The sequence below is a fragment of the Chionomys nivalis genome, chromosome 9, assembly GCF_950005125.1.
Source record: "Chionomys nivalis chromosome 9, mChiNiv1.1, whole genome shotgun sequence".
Lineage (NCBI taxonomy): Eukaryota > Metazoa > Chordata > Mammalia > Rodentia > Cricetidae > Chionomys > Chionomys nivalis.
This window is the reverse complement of record NC_080094.1, coordinates 58,639,655-58,659,976: the sequence shown is the minus strand read 5'-3', so window position 1 is coordinate 58,659,976 and position 20,322 is coordinate 58,639,655. Positions and strand designations below refer to the sequence as shown.

Below are 20,322 nucleotides of genomic sequence, written 5' to 3'. Positions count from 1 at the left end.
ATTTATAAGATCAGAATTTAGTTTATAGCATTTTACCAATAGTATTTAGTGAGTAATATATTGAGGTTTCCCCATAGCTCAAGAAATTCATATAATAAAATTTTTAAGGGTTGGTTATTAGTCCACAACAGCCTTGAGTAGTCTCCTATAGTTGGGAATACAGGTAGTTTTCAATCTTTATTGTTATCAATAATACCTTTAGGTACAACTTTGCATAATGTTTGTGTTAATTTCTCATTTGCTTATGGAAAAACTTAGAAATTAAATTATTGCATCAAATAGTAAACATATGTTTTACCTTAGTGGGGCTTTGTTTGGTTGGTTTTATGTTTTAGACAGACTCTCACTATGTAGTAGGTCAGGCTGGTCTTGAGCTCACAGAGAGCCATTTGTCTCTGCCTGGGATTAAGGGTGTGTACCACCACACACTGCACGTTTTAGCTTTTTAATCACAACAATTTATATGACAGAAAGACTCTGATTTTATTGTCCTTATTATGGTGGATATAACCTTCTACCTTGGATAGCAAAGGACATTATCATTTTTCTCAGTGTTTTTGTAGCTGTGCTTGGCCTTGAACTTAGGATTCTCAGGCCTCAGCCTCCTACCACAGGGATTGCAGGTAGGTATCACCACACCCAGCTGTCTTTTAAAAAGGCTTGTGGTTACTAATGGCACTGAGCATTTTGACAATGCCTGCTGGCCATTTTTAGTGCTGGCTCTGCTCATCCTTGAGTTCTCGTCCATTTCATTTTCTCCCTGTTGGTGTGCACAATGCTTCATTAATGTGGAACACTAATTCTTTGCCTGGTAAATGATGTTGCACATGTGTTTTTGCAAGTTCTAATATTTTCTTTTATTTTGTTTATGGTGTTTTCCTGACATTCAAAGACCCTTAATTTTAATTTAATTTAATCAATCACCATATTTCTTTATAATCCCTTTGTTTTTATCCTCTGAAAGGATTCCACTAAACAAAGGAAAGAGAAATAGCCACATCACTTCAAAGAACTCTTAAATATGGAACTTATTTTCATGGAGAATATTGATTTAAAAAAATAGTTAAGCCATTATACCAAATCCATTTATTGAGTTATTCTTTTTCCACCCAACGATTTAAAAGTGGTGCCTTTAAATTAATAAACTTCTCCGTGGATTTGGGTTGGACAGTCGATTTTTATGTTTCGGCTGCTCATCCTGTCTCGGGTGTTGAGCGGTGACACACTCTGTTCAGTTGCAACACATTTCCATGCAGGGTCTTCCTCAACATTTTTCGGACTTTTCTTAGTCATTTCATTATGCAGATGAATGACAGAAGTAGTCTCCGGTCATGATTCCAGGAAAGATTACATCACTGGAATGCTGACTTACTGGCCTCTATTTCAAGATCTCTCTACCGCCATCCTTCCCTTGCCTGTCCAAACAGTCTGGGGTTGTGCTGCGGTCTGCCTCTGCCTCTCTTCTGTGATCCTGTGTCTTGCTTCATCAGAAAGGGTTTCTCAGTAAGTCCCTTCCAGTCAGGGGCCTCTGTTCGGAAGCCACACTTTCATCCCATTGCTCTTCATCTTGTCACTAGAGATACCCGGATCTTGTCACATCTTTCCTACCATTGCAGAATGTGTCAGTCACTACGGCATCACTGCACCTGGGCTCGGACCTCTACCTCCTCCTCCCAGACCATGAATTATCCACTGTCTTTTCCTCCAGCCTTGCTCCTCTACTTCTGCCTCTCTCCAGCCCCCCTGACTCACCTGCGCTTGGAAACCTAGTCACCCCCACGCCCTGCCTTCCAGGCTTCCTTTGTTCCCTCCCACCCCACCTGCTCACTCATCAGTCAGCAGAATTCAAAGGTAGACCATGACCCCAAAGTGCCACATTGAAAGGCTTATTTTTAGTCATCATTGTCCTTGATCTTTCTTCGGAATCTACTTCCCCTACTTTGAAACGCCTTCCCTCATCACATGATTCCATTATGTCTCCTTGGGTCTGATGTCTATTTCTGCACATTTCTCTTTCCTCCTGCCCCCACACATCATGTTCAAAAGCTTACTGACCCTCTCCTCGCTCTCCTTGCCACTCTCTTGGTGACCTTTATCTAATACAAATATTACATGCAAATATTACTTCCACAAAGATCAACCCCAATTCTCCAACTATGAGTCTTCCTCAGAAAGTCTCCCAGGAGCTATGTGGCTAGTGTTTTAAGGCCAAGGCCTCCAAAAGCCTTTTGTTGTTATTTTGTTTTGTTTGTTTTTATGACAGTGTTTCTCTGTGTAGCTCTGGCTGTCCTGGAACTTGCTCTGTAGTCTATGCTGGCCTCAAACTCAGAGATCCACCTCCCAAATGCTGGGATTAAAGGTGTTCAGCCCTTATCACTGGGATGCCATGGGCCTTCCAAATCTGCTCTTGCTATCTCCATTCATGTTCCGTGATTTTGCCACTGTGAATTCTCTCTAAAGGGCTGTAACACTTGCAAACTTCTGAATGGCAAATCAAAGGAAGTCTGATTTAGCTTTCAGACTGAAATTATGTTTGAACCAATGAGGTGATTTTTACATCTGACATGAGCTTTCTTTAGCTTTCTTAGTGTGGGGACAAGGGATCATTATTTCAGAGAGGCAGTTCAGGCAGGAGGAAAAGTAGCAGGGTGGTAGACCAGTTACCTCTCTGGGTGAATTGTTTACAAAAGGAGGCTCACGTCCCCTTAACTCTCTGATGCAAGTCTGTAGTGATGCAGCTTGTCCTCGCTCATCTCTTTCTTTTAAAGATGAGCACAAGCTTCCAAATTTTACTTTAAATTTACTGTACCTGTGTCTTAATGCAAGACGTGTAAAGCCTTTGACCCTTTGCTGTTCACTGCGTGTTGTTTGTAGATGCGAGTCCCGTTTGAGACTCAGGTTTGATGGGTAGCTAAGTTTAGTTTCCATGAAGTTGAGACAAAGAGAATTGACATAGATCATAGAAGGGTATGGATGGATATCACTTGATATTTTATAGTATTTTTGTCCTTTTTCATTTTGAACTATTTCTAATCTCAACTAACTTTTAAAACAATGAAGTAAGGGCCAGATATGGTGGTGTACATTTTTAATTCCTTGTTTTAGGGTGCAGAGGCAGGCAGTTCTCTATGAATTCGAAACCAGCCTGATGTTGCTCTTAATGAGTTCTACAGAAAGAGTCATTATCAAAAACAAACAAACAAACAAACAAAATACGAAACAACCACAATAGCAACAAAAACTCCCACTAACAAAACAGAAACTACAAAATTGATGAGGTGAGAAAGCAGCACTCGGGAAAGTCCAATTACTTGGCTACGGTATTAAGGACAGGCAGGGGTTGAGCTAAGCGGCAGATTGGGTCTAATAGTTTCCAGTTATTACTAACTCTGCTGCCTCTGGTATGTGGCCTTCTATACATCAAGGGTTTACTGTATCCTGAAGTCTTTGCTTTTGTGAACACAAAAAGTTAAGCGTCCCCACTCCTTATTTAAAGGAAGAAAACCGCTGCTTTTTAAATAAATTATAAACATTTCAATTATTTAAATTCCAAAAGAATCCAGCCAGAGATTCACCAGGATTGAAGATGGCCCTTTTCATTTAACTGATCGTTAAATGAAATAACAACAATAATAAGCCACCCATATAAGGACGGGGTATTGGGGGTAACCATTAACCAAGGACCTCTGGAAAACTGGAACATTACATTGTGTTCCTCTTCAAATACATACATACACACACACATACACACACACGTACACACACACACACATACACAGACACACATACAATTCTCAGATTGGCAGGAGAAAACATTAAAAATCTATACCTTTCCATATAATCATATTTGATAATCACTTAAGCAGTGTGCAAAAGAACAAAAAGCTTCAGGATTAAGCCATAAGAGGGGCTTTTATCAAAGTGTCACCCAGTCATCAGTGGGATTTTGCCACACAGGCCTTCACCTACGGCTTTGCAGAAACTTAATGCAAAACCTGAGCCTATAATTGACCAATAATGACCCCATATTCCCATGCTCTCAAACCACCTTTTTTTTTTTTTTTAATTCACTACAAGACAGGGTTTAAAACAAGTGGATCAGCTCATGAGCTGCCTGCAGGTATCCTGAAACACTGAAATGGAACCTATAACTTTTCACCATAGGGAAAAAATAAGATTGCTTTTATAGAGAGTTCCAGCCTGCCACCAGCCTGCAGGGAATAATCCAGAATTCATCTCCTCTATTGATAAGAGTGTTTTTCTTTTTACAAGGACTCCTGTAGCACCCTCAGGATACTTGGGGTGTTTACTTTCTGCTTATGTTTACCACATGAATTCTGGGTTGCCATTGGAGTGTGGCCAATCATGAAACTATTCTTTTGTCAATTAACACACGTTTTGATGTAAAATTATATTTTTAAGCCAAAATGAATTCTTGGGATATTTGTGATGGCAGGGGGTGGATAAAGAAGTAAAAGCTACACTGTGAGAACTGAGGTACTGAAGCGAAGGGCAGCAGCAAGAGCTTCTTTAAGGACTGCAACAGTGGACCTTCACTATCTGATCCAAACATGCCCAGGGGGATGGCTGAAGAGGGCTGGTTACTGGCCCATGTTCGGTCCTATGATGCTGAGAATCCAAGCTAACAGCATCTCTTCGTGGTTCATCCCTTCCGAGTCTCACAGCTCTCATCTCTTGAGTTATAATTTTGTGCGCGTGTGGACATTAAAGTCATTCAGCAAATGTTCATGCTGTCTGTTATAAGAGAGAAGTAAAAGCACAGCTTAAGAAAAAAATTATCTGCCATGGTACTGTGACTTGACAACTCATCTACTATCAGATAAAAACAACTGAAATTAGTTCCGGCGGCTTTGGGTCTTGGCAGTTCAAGACATGAAGAACAAGTGTAGCAACGTGAAAACGGAACCGCGCTTACATCTTAAGGGGACAATAGACCTCTAAAGGGTGTCAGCGATTACTTTCCATCCCGAAACAACTGCTGCTAATCAATGTAGACGGTGGGATGTGTCCCATAAATGCAACAGTCAAATTCCATTCACCCAACCTAACGCTTCCGGCCCAAGCCACCATCTCATCGCAGGAACAGTGGGGCTAGGATCATCTTCACACTTCATAACCATCTCCAAAATCACAAAAACAGACCGCAGTGCAGGGGAAGCAGAATTTCCAGACGGCTCTTGAAGTCTGTGCAGTCACACTGTCTAAGGTCACTGGCAACCGTGCTGCAGCTAAGTCCTGTCACCTTGATCCTCAGCTTCTCAGAACTCCACTTCTGCCCACACTACAATTGCACTGTGGTCATGTGGAAGGAAATGGAATTTTTTTCGTGTGATTTGAATGAATATTCAGGGTTCTCACTAAGCAGCATGTAATGGCACTCTATTCTTGGAGTTTTGAAATAGCTGAATATTCAAATACGCACATGCCTTCTATTTTCCTTTATTCAAGGGTCCTCAATTCCCGTCTCCTTGAATTCTTCAGCGTATTTTTAAACAATGATGCTTCAAGTGATATTTTATAAAACCGGGTGCTAAACTTTGAGGTGCAATTATTTTAGTTTCTTTTTGATGGTAATTTAATAAGCATTTCATTTTCCAATTTCCTCAATTATCTATTTTTTGAAAAATAGGCTAATTTTTTTGTTCGTTTTAGAGTCATAGCAGAAGCAAGGACAAGCCTCGATTACTTCCTCTAACCCCGTCTCCGTACCACGCAGCCTTCTCCGCACAGACGATCCCTGATCCAGGTCTCCACCACACAGTCCTTCGGTCCCTATTTGCCGGATTTCACCCATAGCACCATCATCTGGGGCTCACAGTTTATGGTAGGTAGGTTCACCCTTTTTTTCTGCTGTGCTGAGGATCGAACCTAGGCCCGTGTGCAAAGAAAACGCTCAACCTCTGAGCTAACAAAGAACCTCAGGCCACTGGATGTTCTGAGTTTCAACACACGTATACTAGCATGTACCCTCCATGAAAGAACCATATCTCACAGTGTCCTAAAATCCTTTATGTCCTGCCTGTAAATGTTTTTATGTCGGTTAGTACCTCATAAATAGGGTACTATCTTTCTTAGGTGAACTTTCTTTTAAAATGGTATCATCAGCTATTCTTAAATATGTCTTGTTATTGTCAGGCATGATGGCTTACACCTTCAGTTCCATCACTCTGGAGGCAGAAGCAGGCAGATCTCTGAATTCTAGGGAATCCTGGTCTACAGAGCGAGTTACGCAACAGCCGGGGCTATATACAGAAATCTTGTCTCAAAACAAACAAACAAAACCAACAGCCACCGGGAAACCATCTTGTCATTTGGCGGGGATACGGCTCATGTTGTCATCCACTTAAGAACCATCCAGGAAGAGCACATGAACAGAGGCATGGTGGTTACATCCACAACAATACATGGGTTTCTCCATACAGAACGCCGCTGGATCACCCTATTCTAAACACCGAATCAGGACAACTAAAAGGCTGAGTTGCTACAACGCGCAATCGCCCCATCAAGAAAAGAACAGACAATTCAGCTGCAGCCGTCTTTTCCTCCAGAGAAGTTTCTAAGATTTAACACAACATTAAATTTTTGGCCTGTCTCTTTAATTTGAGAAATTGTAAAAACGACGACAGATGGCAGACAGAATTGACTTGTGTCCTCTATTCTTTTCTGAAGAAGGCAGAGCATGGAGACCTCGAGTGGGAGAAGCTATAGTGTGCGAGTCGTTAATAGAATTATCTAGAGGCTCTCGGAACAGCTAGTACCAGAGCCTTCGGGCTTTCTTTTCCAGAAATTCTTTGAAACCGACCAACAGTGTTCCAGCTTGCCACTGGTGACCATACCCCTGGCGCTCAGTACCCTCCAGTCCCAATAAGGACACGATAGATGTGTCATTAGCTCTGAACCTCGGCAACCCCTGAAACGACTCCTCTTTTTCCACCCCCGGTCTCCCGCCCCCACCCCTCAAAATCATTATAAAATAGGAAGAACATTCAAGCTTACAGTTAATTAGAAACACTGCAAGGAAAGAGGAATGCTTAGGACAGCATGTCCACGGGAAAATAAATCACCCAGCACTGTTATTTAATGCATTGTGACATCATTTCCTGAAATTAAACAGAGATGACACCAATTCAGGCAGGCGATCTCCAGTATAAGGTTCCATTCAAATAACTCACAGATGTTTTTCTCCCGGCAAGCAAAAAAAAAAAAAACAATGCCGAGGCAAAGGCAAGGGGCAGCACACATTGGGGAGAACCTCACTCTCTACTGGTGCCCTTCGGCTGCACTTTCTGCACACACCTCTCTCCCCGAACATTTTGCCAGGGAGCTCCGCTTGCACTCAGTGCGCATTTGCCTCCCTGAGTACGAGAGAGACGGTCTCATCTCCCTCTCCGTAAGCAAGGCCAACATTTCATATTTGGAATTAATTTGGCACACAGCTGTTCGTATTAAGTAGACCAGTCTCAGAATCGTCAAGTGGCTAATTTTCCAAGTAGAAATAACTTATGTCCACAGACTTTTACTTCTACTGAGCACTCTAGGTTCTTAAAGAGATGGGGAGCGAGAGAGACTGTCGTGGCATCTTCACGGACACAGGTGTGCAAGAAGAACAAGGAGGGGCACTTTGGTGAAGAGGAGCATGGCGGGTAAGTAATCCTGATGAGGCTGTGAGGTGGCAAAGGCCTCCAGCAGTTGGAGACCACAGCACGCAACCAGAAGATCAAAACGCCCAAATCCACGCAATGCGCATGAGTGTGCACGTTGTCTGCGCTGCACAGCAATGCGAGTGGGCACTACGGAGATCATAGGCTCACTAGTTTCCTACTGAAGGTGAAAAGCAAAGATTGAGAGTGGCTGTACAGCTTTCCCTCGATCATGGAGCTCAAACTAGATCGAAGCGCTTTATGTGAACCGACGCCTTTAGAAAAACCATACCCCGGTGAAGATCGGAAAGCTCGGCTCAAACTGAGATAAGCCAGGCAAATTCCCATCCCACACAGTTAGGATGCAGGGTGTAAAGGAGAGCCTCTCTTGAAAATCATGGAGGCTTTCTGAACTATCCCAATCAAAGTTCTCCCCTCCCTGTGCCAGATGGACCATCAAACATTCCTGCTTTTCTTTTTCTTTTTTCTCCCCAGAGAGGGCTTTCCTATACAGCCCAGCCTAGTCGTGGGTCTAGGATTTTTCTGACCTCTGTCTCCCAAGTGTTGGGATTGCAGGGACATGTTACCAGGCCCAGCAGCACCATGGTACAGTGGACTCAAGAGGCATTAGTGCTCTCCGCCTCTGATACTATCTACCAGTTAGCACTCATGAAAGGCCATTAAATGTGGTCACAGCTTTTAAACGGTTTGGTGAGACATGTTCTCTCTCCCTGGGCCCATCTGGGCTTTACGTATGAAAATCCACACTTTATCTCACACAATGCCAGGACAGGATATGATAACATCGGATGACCAGGTCCACCCACTGGTCACGACCTCTTGCATGCAACTAGATTCAAATAAGAATCATAATATACACCCCCCCACACAAACACATACAGACAGTCTTTTTGAAACAGAGTCTCTCTATTATGCTGCTCTGTAACACTGGATGTAAAGAAACTCATTCTGGAGACCAGGCTGGCCTGGAACTCACAGAGATCTGCCCGCTTCTGCTTCCTGAGTGCTGGGATTAGTGGCATGTGCCACTATGTCTGGCTGCTCCTTTATATTAAGTATCTGTTATAAGAACCAGGTACAAATTTGAGAGCTTTCACACATGTGTCTCATTTAATCCCTGTAGTATTAGGAAAATCCAGAATTATCCCCATTCGACAGCCATGGAAAATGAGACGTGGAGGTGATATTTAAGATAAAATATGTACTGTATTATGTATTTGTAGTCCTGTGCACTGAATTTAGACTTTTATTCCCTCATTTAAGAAAGCCATCTAGAGCCAGGCGGTGGTGGTGCACACCTTTAATTCCAGCCCTTGTAAGACAGAGACAGGTGGATCTCTGTGAGTTCAAGGCCAGTCTGGTCCACAATGCAAGTTCCAGGACAGCACAGAGAAACCCTGTCTTGAAAAACCAAAAACCGAAAAAGACAGAAAAGAAAAAAAGAAACAAAGCAATCTAGACCAGCTCAAAATGAAGAGAACCAAAAAACTAGTTAATAGACAAAATAATGAAAGTTTGTCTATCCATTTCTTTCCTTCCATCTCTCTCTCTCTCTCTCTCTCTCTCTCTCTCTCTCTCTCTCTCTCTCGTGTGTGTGTGTGGGGTGAGGGTGTAGGATAACAGGAAACTCAAGATGACTTTGTTTCCTATCAACAGATCTCCATGAATCGACTGACGGATGTTCATGACATGCTTCTCTAATGTAACCTGTAAGTAGACATAAATAGGCTTCATCTTCTCTGTAGGTCAATACCAAGCTAGGCTCTTACATAGTCCCATAAAATGACTGCCAGTAGATGAGGTGTCACCAAGCCACAGACCACAGCCCCTTTTCACACGCCCACAGACACGGAGCGAGTAAGCAGTGCTTGCCACAGACAGTGACAGAGCATCAAAACTTGCCATTTTAAGGAGACTGCACAATGTACTCTTGCTTGCTTCTGAGGCAGTATGGATATCTCTGAAGAAAGTGCCACACCTATATTAAAGGGTAGGGTTATAGCATTTCCAATGCAAAGACCCTCCTGGGTCAGAAATTGGCACGAGCAAGTCAAGACCTTGGGTGTGAGGACCTTCTCTTTCTCCCCTATGGTGGGCACAACTCAGGGAGCTCTCCCCAGGTGAGGAAAGGTGCTTGCAGGCTGGCGTGAGCACAAAGGGCCTGGAGTATGGTTATAAACTGCCAGCCTGGAGATTATTTCTTGCCATTTCTTTTTAAAGTATTTTTGCAGTAGAATAAAAACAGTTGTAATGGCAGGGTTACTTTTAGGATTTTATAATCTCCAAGTGTTAACAAAGAGAATAACAGGTTGCTGAGATAGCTCTATTGCTATTTGCTTGTTTATTTGTTTTGGTCCTTGTCTACTTTCTGGCAAACGCAAGTGTATTTCCAACAGATTTTTTTTTCTTCCACCTCCTCTAGATTTTGTAGGGTGAATAAACCAGACAGGGTCATGCATGAATGGAAGAGGATAATGGGCATTCAACAGTTTTGCTAACTGAATTTCTAAGAAGAAATAGATTTATTTATGTAAAAGTATTGCGCATTCTAGAGGATGTTGTTTTAAAGGACACCATGAAAACTGCTAGCTAGAAAGCTAGAGAGTAATCCTTTAACATCAGATTAAACAAATTCAAAGAGCTGGGCTCTGAGCGTGGAAACAGACTCAACAAACAGCTCAGTTTTCAAAATTCTACTTTGGTTCTACTTTAAACATTTTTTCCAAAGTAATCAATTATTAACAAATTGATTATCCTTTCCCTTAACCGTGGTTCATAGGAACTTGAGAGACTGTTTCAACTCTTACAATTGTACTGGAATTTGTTCTTCGTAGAAAATGGAAGGTTAATGATTTTTGTCATATTGAGACTAAGACTTCCCAATTGCTACAGTTGGTCTTTGTTGAGTTGGGTTTTTTCTCTCCTCTCGGCCTTTTGAGGTATTCAGAATAGGTGACAATAGCTTGCAGTTGAGAACATATGTAGGGAGACCCCTGTGGCTTATTGGGGACAGTTGCTTCATGCTGGTTGGGTGTTTGGAAAAAAAAATACACCCAGAGTTCTTTTATGTTCTGATAGTTAATGAATGCATGAATGTCAAAATGGGCCAATGGCCCATTCAGGGGGCAAAGCCTTTGCAGCCCCCTTCTATAAGAACACATCCTGAGATGCAAAATACATTTGCTTAACAAATTAAAATAATGAGATAATTCAATTAGCTTCTTTTTTAAGAAAGAAAGAAAAAAAGGGTACATCAGGGATTATTGTACTACAAGAACAGGTCACACCACACAAAAGGGGACAGGCCAGTTTGAAATAATGTTAAAGAGACTGATAATGGAAGAATGTGCATTGAATCCCACACATGGAAAGAGATTTACATGAAATAATAATTTAGGCCACATCGATTTGCAGTGAGTTCCAGCCGACATTTCACTTTGAATGTTGAAATTCATTAAAAGACAGAGAAATATACCAGGACATCCCTATTTGCAAGAACTCCCTCATGCCTGTTAGTGTATGTAAGAAAAGAGGTCTAAATTAACATGTCGCTAGTTAGGGGGCTCTATTCTTGTTTTCTGAGCTCAGAATTACAGCGGAGTAAATCTTTCAGCTCATTAAGATCGGGAAGTAAAAGTTTTACAAGGACCATCCTCATCAAAGTTACCAGGCCTCTTCGCTACAGTGGGGGTAGCGTGTGGATGGAGAGAGAAAACATTTTCAAAATGAAAATTTCTCTGAGATCCAAGGGAGGTGCAGAAAAGGCCTGGAGGGGAACAAAAAGAGAGACGGGAGACAAAGCCAGTGGGAGGAAGCCATGAAAAAGTGCAATTTCTGAGAGAAGGCCATGGAGAAGAGAAAAAGCAAGCACTCGCTGACAAGTGAAAAGAGGAAGGAAATGGCAAGATGTCTGTGGGCTGGGGACATTGCTCTGCCTAAAGGCCTTGGGCGGAACGCAGATGCAGAGGTACAGATGAGGGACCTGTGGATGCTGTGACATAGCTCTCTCATTTGAGAAATGGACCAAAGAAGAATCCAGGGAACTTAATGGGCTAAACTGGCCATCAGACAGTAGAGGGGGAAAGGGAAGTTGAAATGAAGTACTCCTGATTCCAAGACTTGAGTTATGCGATCTCTCTCTCTCTCTCTCTCTCTCTCTCTCTCTCTCTCTCTCTCTCTCTCATCATTCAGTGAAATTGTTAGTGGTGTGGAGAATTCTGCACAAAGTCCTGTGTGTATTTAACTAGGTAAACATTCTCGTGCAGCAAGGGCTGTGAGTTTGTAGCACCGTTGACGGACAGGTACCAAGGAATCATGAGCAGGTGACTGCAGTGTATGGTGAGATGATGGATCCATGACAGGTCAAGGCAAGAAATCCAAAGAGAGCTCTTGATGGCTCACCATGAGGTTTGTTCAGAGCTGGAGCAGAGACCCTTCCGTATTTAGAAAGGCTGGGAGAGCTGGTGGCTTTCCAGACAGGGGATCAAGGCAGCCCTTGGCTGCTCCCTAGCCCCATCACCGCCATCACCACCTTGACTTTGAGAGGACAGGGAACCAATGGCAAACATTCTGAGGTCTCTACTAAAGATAAGACCTGAGTAAAGTCACCTCCTTCACAGGTGGAAAGAACAGGAGCTGGTGACTCAGACAGCTGGGTTTGACCATCTAGATTCTGCTTCTCAGTCTGAGTTCAAAGTAGCCACAGTCTCCAAGGTGTGAGCATTCTGGCACCTTCGTTTTCCTGGCAATGGCTGAAAATGCATGCACACAGATGCTTGGATTGCAAGGCAACCATTTCAACGGAGAACACTGTCACCGTAAGGGATCCAGAGGAAGCAAACCAACTAGCCAAACTGGTCAGGAGGAAGCACTTTGCCTGCTGAGCATCTCCAGCTACTTACACCACCAAACCTCAGGGTAAAAACAAGGAAATTCTCCCCTCACACTCACTCGACTTCCAAATTAAAACCATTTTACAGGTTAGCCAGTCTCCAGCTGAGGTGATGTAGCAATGAACAGCTGTGAAGTCATTTTGGTAATGACGAGAATAATAAGCACATGGCAAGGTTGAGGGCTTTGCCGTTGCAGCTTCAATGCTCCTGAATAGATAAAAGTGATTAAATACTCCTGATTGTCCCTGACCAATATGTAATGGATTTACAGCCCTTTCAATTAGTCAGTATTTGCTTAGGACTCATTATTTTGTCTTTGGTTAAGTAATCAGCCCAGAGACGCATGTTCCGTCTAATTCCTCTGAGCCAAGTCAGTGTAGGGCCTTGACCTTTGAAATGGCCATAGCTGCACGGCAAGAATAACCACTACCAAGGTAGCCTCGTTGGTACCTCCAGCTGATCCGGACACCGCAGGCCAGGTCGATTCACCTCAGTTTGGCCCTATCGTCCTTACATCCCAATGTCCGATTTAGAAGCAGGAATCCACCACTTCTCCCTCCCCACTGCCATATCCCACCCCTTGCTCTCCGTCCCTCTGGGAGAAGACCAGACCAACAGCCAGCATCATAAATAAGAGTGGAAACTTGTCCTGGACTCACAGCACTGTGGCTAATTCCTTCAGCATGACTACACACAAGCTGGGTCCCCGCAGAAGACCTTCAGCTTTCAATGAGCTACTTACTCTGCTCTTAAGCTATAGTGTACATAGAATGGCCTGGAAAACAATGTAGGACAAGACGCATCCTCGCAAAGTTTCCAAGGGTTTCCAAACAGATAATAAAATATAAGCATGCATGGTTCCTCTATAAAAAAAAAAATCTTGTCACTTTTAGTCATGAGAGCCTTTGAGTCAACAGTATATACTGACGCATAAAACTGGTTGCAAACACGGGGATATAAATTGTCGCTTTAAGGCCATTGCCCATATTAATCTTTCCTAGAAGTGAAAAGGGTTAGCTTCTAAGATAATGGACTTGAACAGCTAAAACAGAATCTTTCATTTCAACCTTACAAACAAAGGCACTAGAGTACCTATAACCCTTTGCTGTATTGGTCACACACACACACACACACACACACACACATGCATGCACATACACACGCCATATTATCAGACCACCTCCAAGAGATGAGCCTGGACATGCATGTGGCAAGATACTGGCTTTGCTCATGGAGGAGACAGCGTTGGTTAGCAGGAGAATCAGCAATGCTAACAGATTCATGAGCTCCTTACAGCTCTCTCCTTTGGTTGAGCTGCATCGTCTGAAGTTGCTCATATCTTGTAGTACAGTAAACATTGACATATGTTATTGAAAGTCTCAGGCCATTTTGAACAAGGTCCATTGCTGACCTCTTAAGACAAATCGCTGTTCCTTTCTAGAGGAGGCTGTTTGGATGGTAATGGTTGACAAAATTGTGACGGCTATGAGTCACCAGAGTCCAAGGAACAGAAAGCAGGGAACCTTGTTTTAAAAAATGAAACAGAAGGACAGAACTCAAACTGAAACCAAAACCAACCGTGTGTGAGAGATCATGTGACGTGCAAAAACTTCGCAAAATGACAAATAAAGTTTTTGTTATTTTAAATAACTTGTGTCTTAACTTACTGTGAGATGCTGGAACAGCCACGCTCTCATGATATTTGTCGCGACTTTGGGGAAGATGCCTCTTTTCTTCTGGCGTTTTTTGTCCTTGTCTGGATCGTCATCATCACCTGTGCCAGGTGAAGCTACACTGTTGTCTAACCCATCACCTAACAGGAAGAAATGAAGATCCATTAGAGCAAGCAGAGCGAGGGTGCCAACAACAATGCCAGGCTAATGACGAGCTCAGCTAAGCTCGCTGAAAGAAATCCATTAAGGGGGTATATTCCCTTTCATTAAAGTATAATTGGAGACACAAATATGTAAAAGACAAAATTAAGCCAGGCCTCTTCAAATGTTAATTTTGTGTGTCTCCCTCTCGCCCATATCATTAATTCAATTATAATTGTGTACTTGACACAGCACAGTAGCTCTTTGTCAATTATGGAACCCAGTGTGGGCAAACCGCTACGAGAAAGCCCATTTGGTAGAAATACATCCCCGTGCCCATAGTGAGCAAAGACTGTCAGGTAATCAAGTTAAATGTTCTGTAGTCTATATATCCTGGGCTGCCCACATAGGTGACAGTAGCGGTGTCACTGTTGATTGCACATAACGCGCTGCCTGTTCGGCCCCTCCCAGAACTGTCACCTCCCAAACTCGAGCACCCTGCGCACGCCTCCCGTGACCCAGAGCTCCACATTTGCATGACATAAAAACTTTTAAGCTCTCGGCGCTGCTGATCATTATCGTGAAGGGGGCAGACAAAAAGACACACATCAAGGTAGGGTGCTCCCTGACTCAGAACTTCCTAAGCCACATCTTTCTCTTCTGTGCTTTTCTCTGGCATTAATTGTGCATTAGCAAAAATCATTTACTTTTAACAGTCAGAGTTATTTTTTCTTGCCCTCTGGCAAAAATGCCTTGAAAGCCTGCCTGGAGGGCATCTAAATTATGTATCTGAAAAACTCTTCTGGCAAGGCATTGCAGGACCCCTACTTTCTTAAAATTCATACGAGCACGTCTTCCTGTTTTTGGGAAGGCATCAATCAAGGGTAGCAATATATGCCATATCCCTACATTAATATTTGAACTAATAACTTTAAAAAAAAAGGAAAGAAACAAGATCCGACTTGTGGCATAATCAAATGCAAAATAAATGAAGAATTCGGGGACAGCAGTGGGGCTTTAGAGATGGCTGTGTTTCCCTTGCACATCATTAGCCTGGAGCCACACGAAAGAGGAAAACAGAGAAGTGGAGAGTTTATGCTCCCTGCTGGTGTTTAAGAAGCTGGGGTCCTGGAAGGACATCTGGGAATTGCGCTGAGATGGGTTTTTTTGTAATTTAAGAATAGACATTCATTAGCAGTAAATGCCATAAATCCCACGCTAAGTAAAAACCTTGTCCAAGAAAGCCTAAAACAATAAACTGTGCTCAATGTAGCCTGAGCTGGGCACTCTGTAGCTGCCCAAGGAATGCAGCGGATCCACCAGCAAATCCCCAGCCCGGCTCCCTCCTCCCAAATGGTGTTTTCCCCAGACTTCCTGCCCACTGGGGCACTGGCCTTAGAACTTCTGGCTCTGCCTGTGGCCTTTCTGGTACCTGTTCCTTTAGCTCTCTTGTGGAAAAAAAAAATCTCAACCTTCTTTGACCAGAGAAGCAGAAAAACCACAGCAAAGAGCTGGCAGATTAATTTTATTGACATTTCCATTTTCACTGCAATGCGATCCCCTCCATCACATGGAAGGGATGACCCTCACTATTTACAGACTGACAGGCCACTTCGTTACAGCCACCCTGCCCCAAGGCAAAGCAGCTCCCTTCCATCTGCCCAAACACTAGAGCATGACCCCAAAGTTGCTGTTCTCTTTTTCTTTGCCTTCTGTTATGATAAAAGAGAGACAGACACATACACACACACATACATACATACACACACAGAAATAGAAACAGAGACAGAGAGATGGGGGTGGGGATACAATACACACACACACACACACACACACACACACACAGTCCAACAGTCAAAGAAGGAATAGGTGGGCAGGGAAAGAAAAATCCTTTGGCTTTTGAATACTGGATATATAGAATCTAGTCTTTATCAGTTGACCTTCCCTGCACACACATGTACATCTATCCGGGAGTTGCATATATACTCGCATGTGCACACACACAAACACACACGCATGCATACACACACGCACTCACGCACATGCATGCACCTGCACGCACACGCCCAAGCCTGCATGGGGATGTGTGCACACAGTTTCCGCCATGCCAAGGAACTGCTGCAAGGCAAATTCTCACCCACACTAATGGCTTCTGACTGCTCCTTGGCAACCCCAGCATTTTCACCTGGGTGGAAGTGCTCTCCGAAATACAGACACTGTGGCGATGTTATCAGCTGCTCATGTGACACAGATGGAGAGTGGCTATTAGGAGGCAGGCAGTGGGCCTTGGGGATCTGAGGTGCTGTTCTGTAGCCTGAGGCAATTTTGAAAAGCAGTACCCAGAGATGAGGGGGAAAAATTCACATTGCAAGTTCAAGTTTGAAGTCAGTCAGTCTGTCTGTCTCCACACTGTGGATAGAGATATCTTTGTCTCTTACTGTGGGATCTCTGTAGTTCTCTGAACGCACGTTTCAGATTATGTATGGAATAAGTCTTCCTTCACTGTCTTCCAAATAGAAAAACACGCTCTGTAAACAATGCCTGTGTGTATATATTTCTTCCTAAGCACATATGGTTTCTGTGTATATGTTTAAGCTAAAATTGTCAGGATTTTGTTAAAATCTCATTTAGCTTTCTTTGATAGATTTTTGAATATACTTATTGCAAGAGGTTAATGGCTTAATTGAAGGAAGTTCAAGGAAAAAAGGCATTTGCCTTTTGAACCCAATCAATGACCTTAAAAAAAGAGAGGCAGTGACTCCATGGTGCATTTTCTCTTGTTTGAAATGTAGGGGGCTGATAACACTCTCAGACTATATGATTCACTATGTTTAGCTCCAGAAAAAAAAAATGTAGCTAGCATGAGCATCCTTTGATGACTGACTTAAATTGGATAAAGAGAAGCATTACATGAATTTTAATGGAAAACAGTCCATTTTGTAAAAATGTTATGAAATATTTGAATTTAGAATGGTATCATAAATAATTATAAACAAAAACATGTCTGATTTTATATTAATAGCTAGATACTCAATAGGATTTTTAAATTAAGTTTGACAATTTCATACATGTATATGGATAATAGACTTTTAATACTAGTGCTTATATCTCTACGAAAAGAAGGATTTTTTTTCCAAAAACACAATAAATACCATCTTTTTTTTTTCAGTGAACTATGAACCAAGGTCTAGCACCAAGTTCCAACAACAACGTAAAGAAAACATCTAAAAGGCAACTGTGTTTTCTGAACCTAAACAAAACTTCCGCAGGCGCTGTTGGAACTAAGCTGCTGGTGACACTGGATATTGTTTTCTTGTTTCTGGGCTGTGTGTAACAGGGTTGTTGGTATTAGCATGTGGATTAATTGAGTTAACATGCTAGAGGGTGTGCATACACTAGCACCATGTGTGTACTAAAGGAGGCAGCAACACCGATAGTACAGACATCAACCCCTGAAGTTATGACTCAGTACTGGAGAAGCCTTGAGAAAAAGAATTGTTTCTCTCTTATTTGTGCCCTACCTAGATTCATAACCTCCACAGCATGACTGTTTGTTGGAAGGGTCAATTACCGAAGGACTGATTCAAAGGCTTTGTCCTCTTTCTGACCATGGTCACACTGGGGAGCCACACACAGCGTATCTAAAGACTCTTCTTGGTAGCTGGTAGACTGCTTGCATGTACACACTCGCTTCCAACCATGCCAGCAATGGCATCCCTCGAGAGAGAGACCTTAGTGCTCCCGGGGCCTATGTGAGTGACTGTACTGCTACCAGATTCCCATCTCTGACAATAAAGAAATAAAGAAATGCGGAGTTTGTTTCCTTTTGAAGATTGCTAATCCTTTGACCAAGGTAGAGATCTACATTTTGGACAAGATGTTCAAATTATGTGTAGTTCAGTAAAACATGACATGTGTAAGCATAAGAAGATGGTCTCAAGGCCAGTGAGCACATAGACAGCAGGTATACTAAAGCATGGGGGACTGATGAGGTGTAGGCTTCAAGGCTTCATCCCAGACTCAGTACACCAAAATACCCAGGGCCCAGGACGATGCATTTTAAATGAGTCTTGGGGATTTGCTTATGCACAAAGATTGGCATTGGTTCTGTGTGTGTGTGTGTGTGTGTGTGTGTGTGTGATTGAAGGACTACTTGTGGGAGTCAGAGCTCTCCTTCTACCCACATGGTCTCTAGGTATCAAACTCAGGTTGTTAACCTAGCTGGTAACTTCCTTTACCGACTGAGCCATCTCAAAGGCCCAATGCTTTCTTTCTTAAAATCAATTCAATCACTTCAGTGTGTGTGTGTCTGTGCAAGGGTATGCATACACAAGGGCACATGCGGAGCAGAGGAGGACTTTAGATGTTCTATTGCTCTCTGCCTTATTCTGTTAAGACAAGGTCTCCCACGGAACCTGAAGCTAGTCCGATGGCTAACAAGTCCCACTAATCCTCCTGCTTCTGCCCAGTGCAGCAGCCCAAGCACCCACGGCCATGCCCAGCTTTTCTGTGGCTGCTCCAAATCCTCACTGAGGTTCACACGCATGCCCAGCAGGCATTCCCGCTCACTGAGCCATCTTAACAGGCTTCTGCCACATTTCTAAGATAGGGCCATTCATGGCCTCTGGAGCTCACCAAATTGGTGACTGGCTGGTCAACAAGCCCCAGGGACATAGTATCTCTGCTTTCTACTTTCCCAGCAGTGAGATGCAGGCATGTGTTCATCTTTGTTATGTGGGCGCTAGGAATGCAAAATCAAGTCTTCCTATTTGTCCAGCAGGCACTTGACTGAGAGAAATCTCCTCACCTCAGTGATACCAATCCTTTACTTCAATAACCTGACTTGAAATTAAATGTACCCCAGGAAGAGTACTCTACTATCCCATGATTAGGGGGGTGGCATGATGAGTGACTATGATTGTCCCATCTGGGCCTTCTGCAGAGATTAGAGCAGGTCCTTAGACTGCTCCGGGGTCCTGGCCGTTCCCATGATTGTCTCATGTTCACATTAAATAGGACTGGAATACTGGCTCCTGAAATAAAGTTCAGCAGCTTCGGACTCAGCTAAGAAACAGGCAGAATCTCAGATCTGCCGAAGACCTAGTGACTAGGCAAGGCTAAGTGTGGGGCCCATCAGTCTCAACACTAATAAGCCATGCAGGTGGTTCTGATGCCCACTTCAGCAGCACGGCTCTGAGAATATCCCCTTAGGCTGCTATCCTTGTTGTTGTCTGGAGGCCTGCTCTAATCTCTGCATCCTTCTGCTGTTTTAAGACTCTGAAGTACTGTGAGAACTCTCTGGCTGGATTTACATTCACGCTCTAAAGGAAATCCCGCATTCTTTCCTGGACTGAGCCGAGTAGTCTCAGGGCGCAGGCACTGCTCTGATGGGTAGCTACAAAGGCACCTGTCTCAGCAAGTGATGCTGGCCGCTGAGTGGCGGGATGCGGAACCCCAAAGCGCCTGGAATATTCTGGAAAAGCAAAAGTCCCTATCCATAGATATGTATTCAGCAAATCAAGCCCATTTTGAGAGGACCCTCAGATGATCCTACATACGAAAATGCCATCCCTAAAACCCTTGGCCATAAAAACCACTCAAGCAAAGGACACACTTCTCCTCATTTGCATATTGTGCTGTCCCTTTTAGCTCAAAGTCAGTACCTACCTAGACATCCGTTGAAAAGTTTGGAGTAAAGATATAATAAAAACGGCGATGATGTGTTAGAATGTGTCTAACAGCACAGGGATGGAGAATTCTTCTTGCCTCCTTTCCCTGTGTCTTAAGAAACAAACTTATTTTCAGAGGACACTGAAACCGTGAGGCTGTCTCATCGCCCAAGCTCTCTGCCTTCAAGGATGAACCAGAATTCGGGCATAGCTTCTCCAAGTCTACTCAGCTACCACCGGCTCCCAGAGAAGCCCATGAACTAAC

The 20,322-nt window shown here is 43.3% G+C and overlaps 1 protein-coding gene across 1 annotated transcript in view; it reads right to left on the bottom strand.

The window, feature by feature from the left end:
- Meis2 (Meis homeobox 2) overlaps positions 1-20,322 on the bottom strand; it is a 208,230-nt gene that overhangs the window by 129,483 nt on the left and 58,425 nt on the right. Inside the window, 1 exon segment of the mRNA XM_057780829.1 lies at positions 14,242-14,387. Coding sequence (XP_057636812.1) covers positions 14,242-14,387 — 146 coding nt within the window.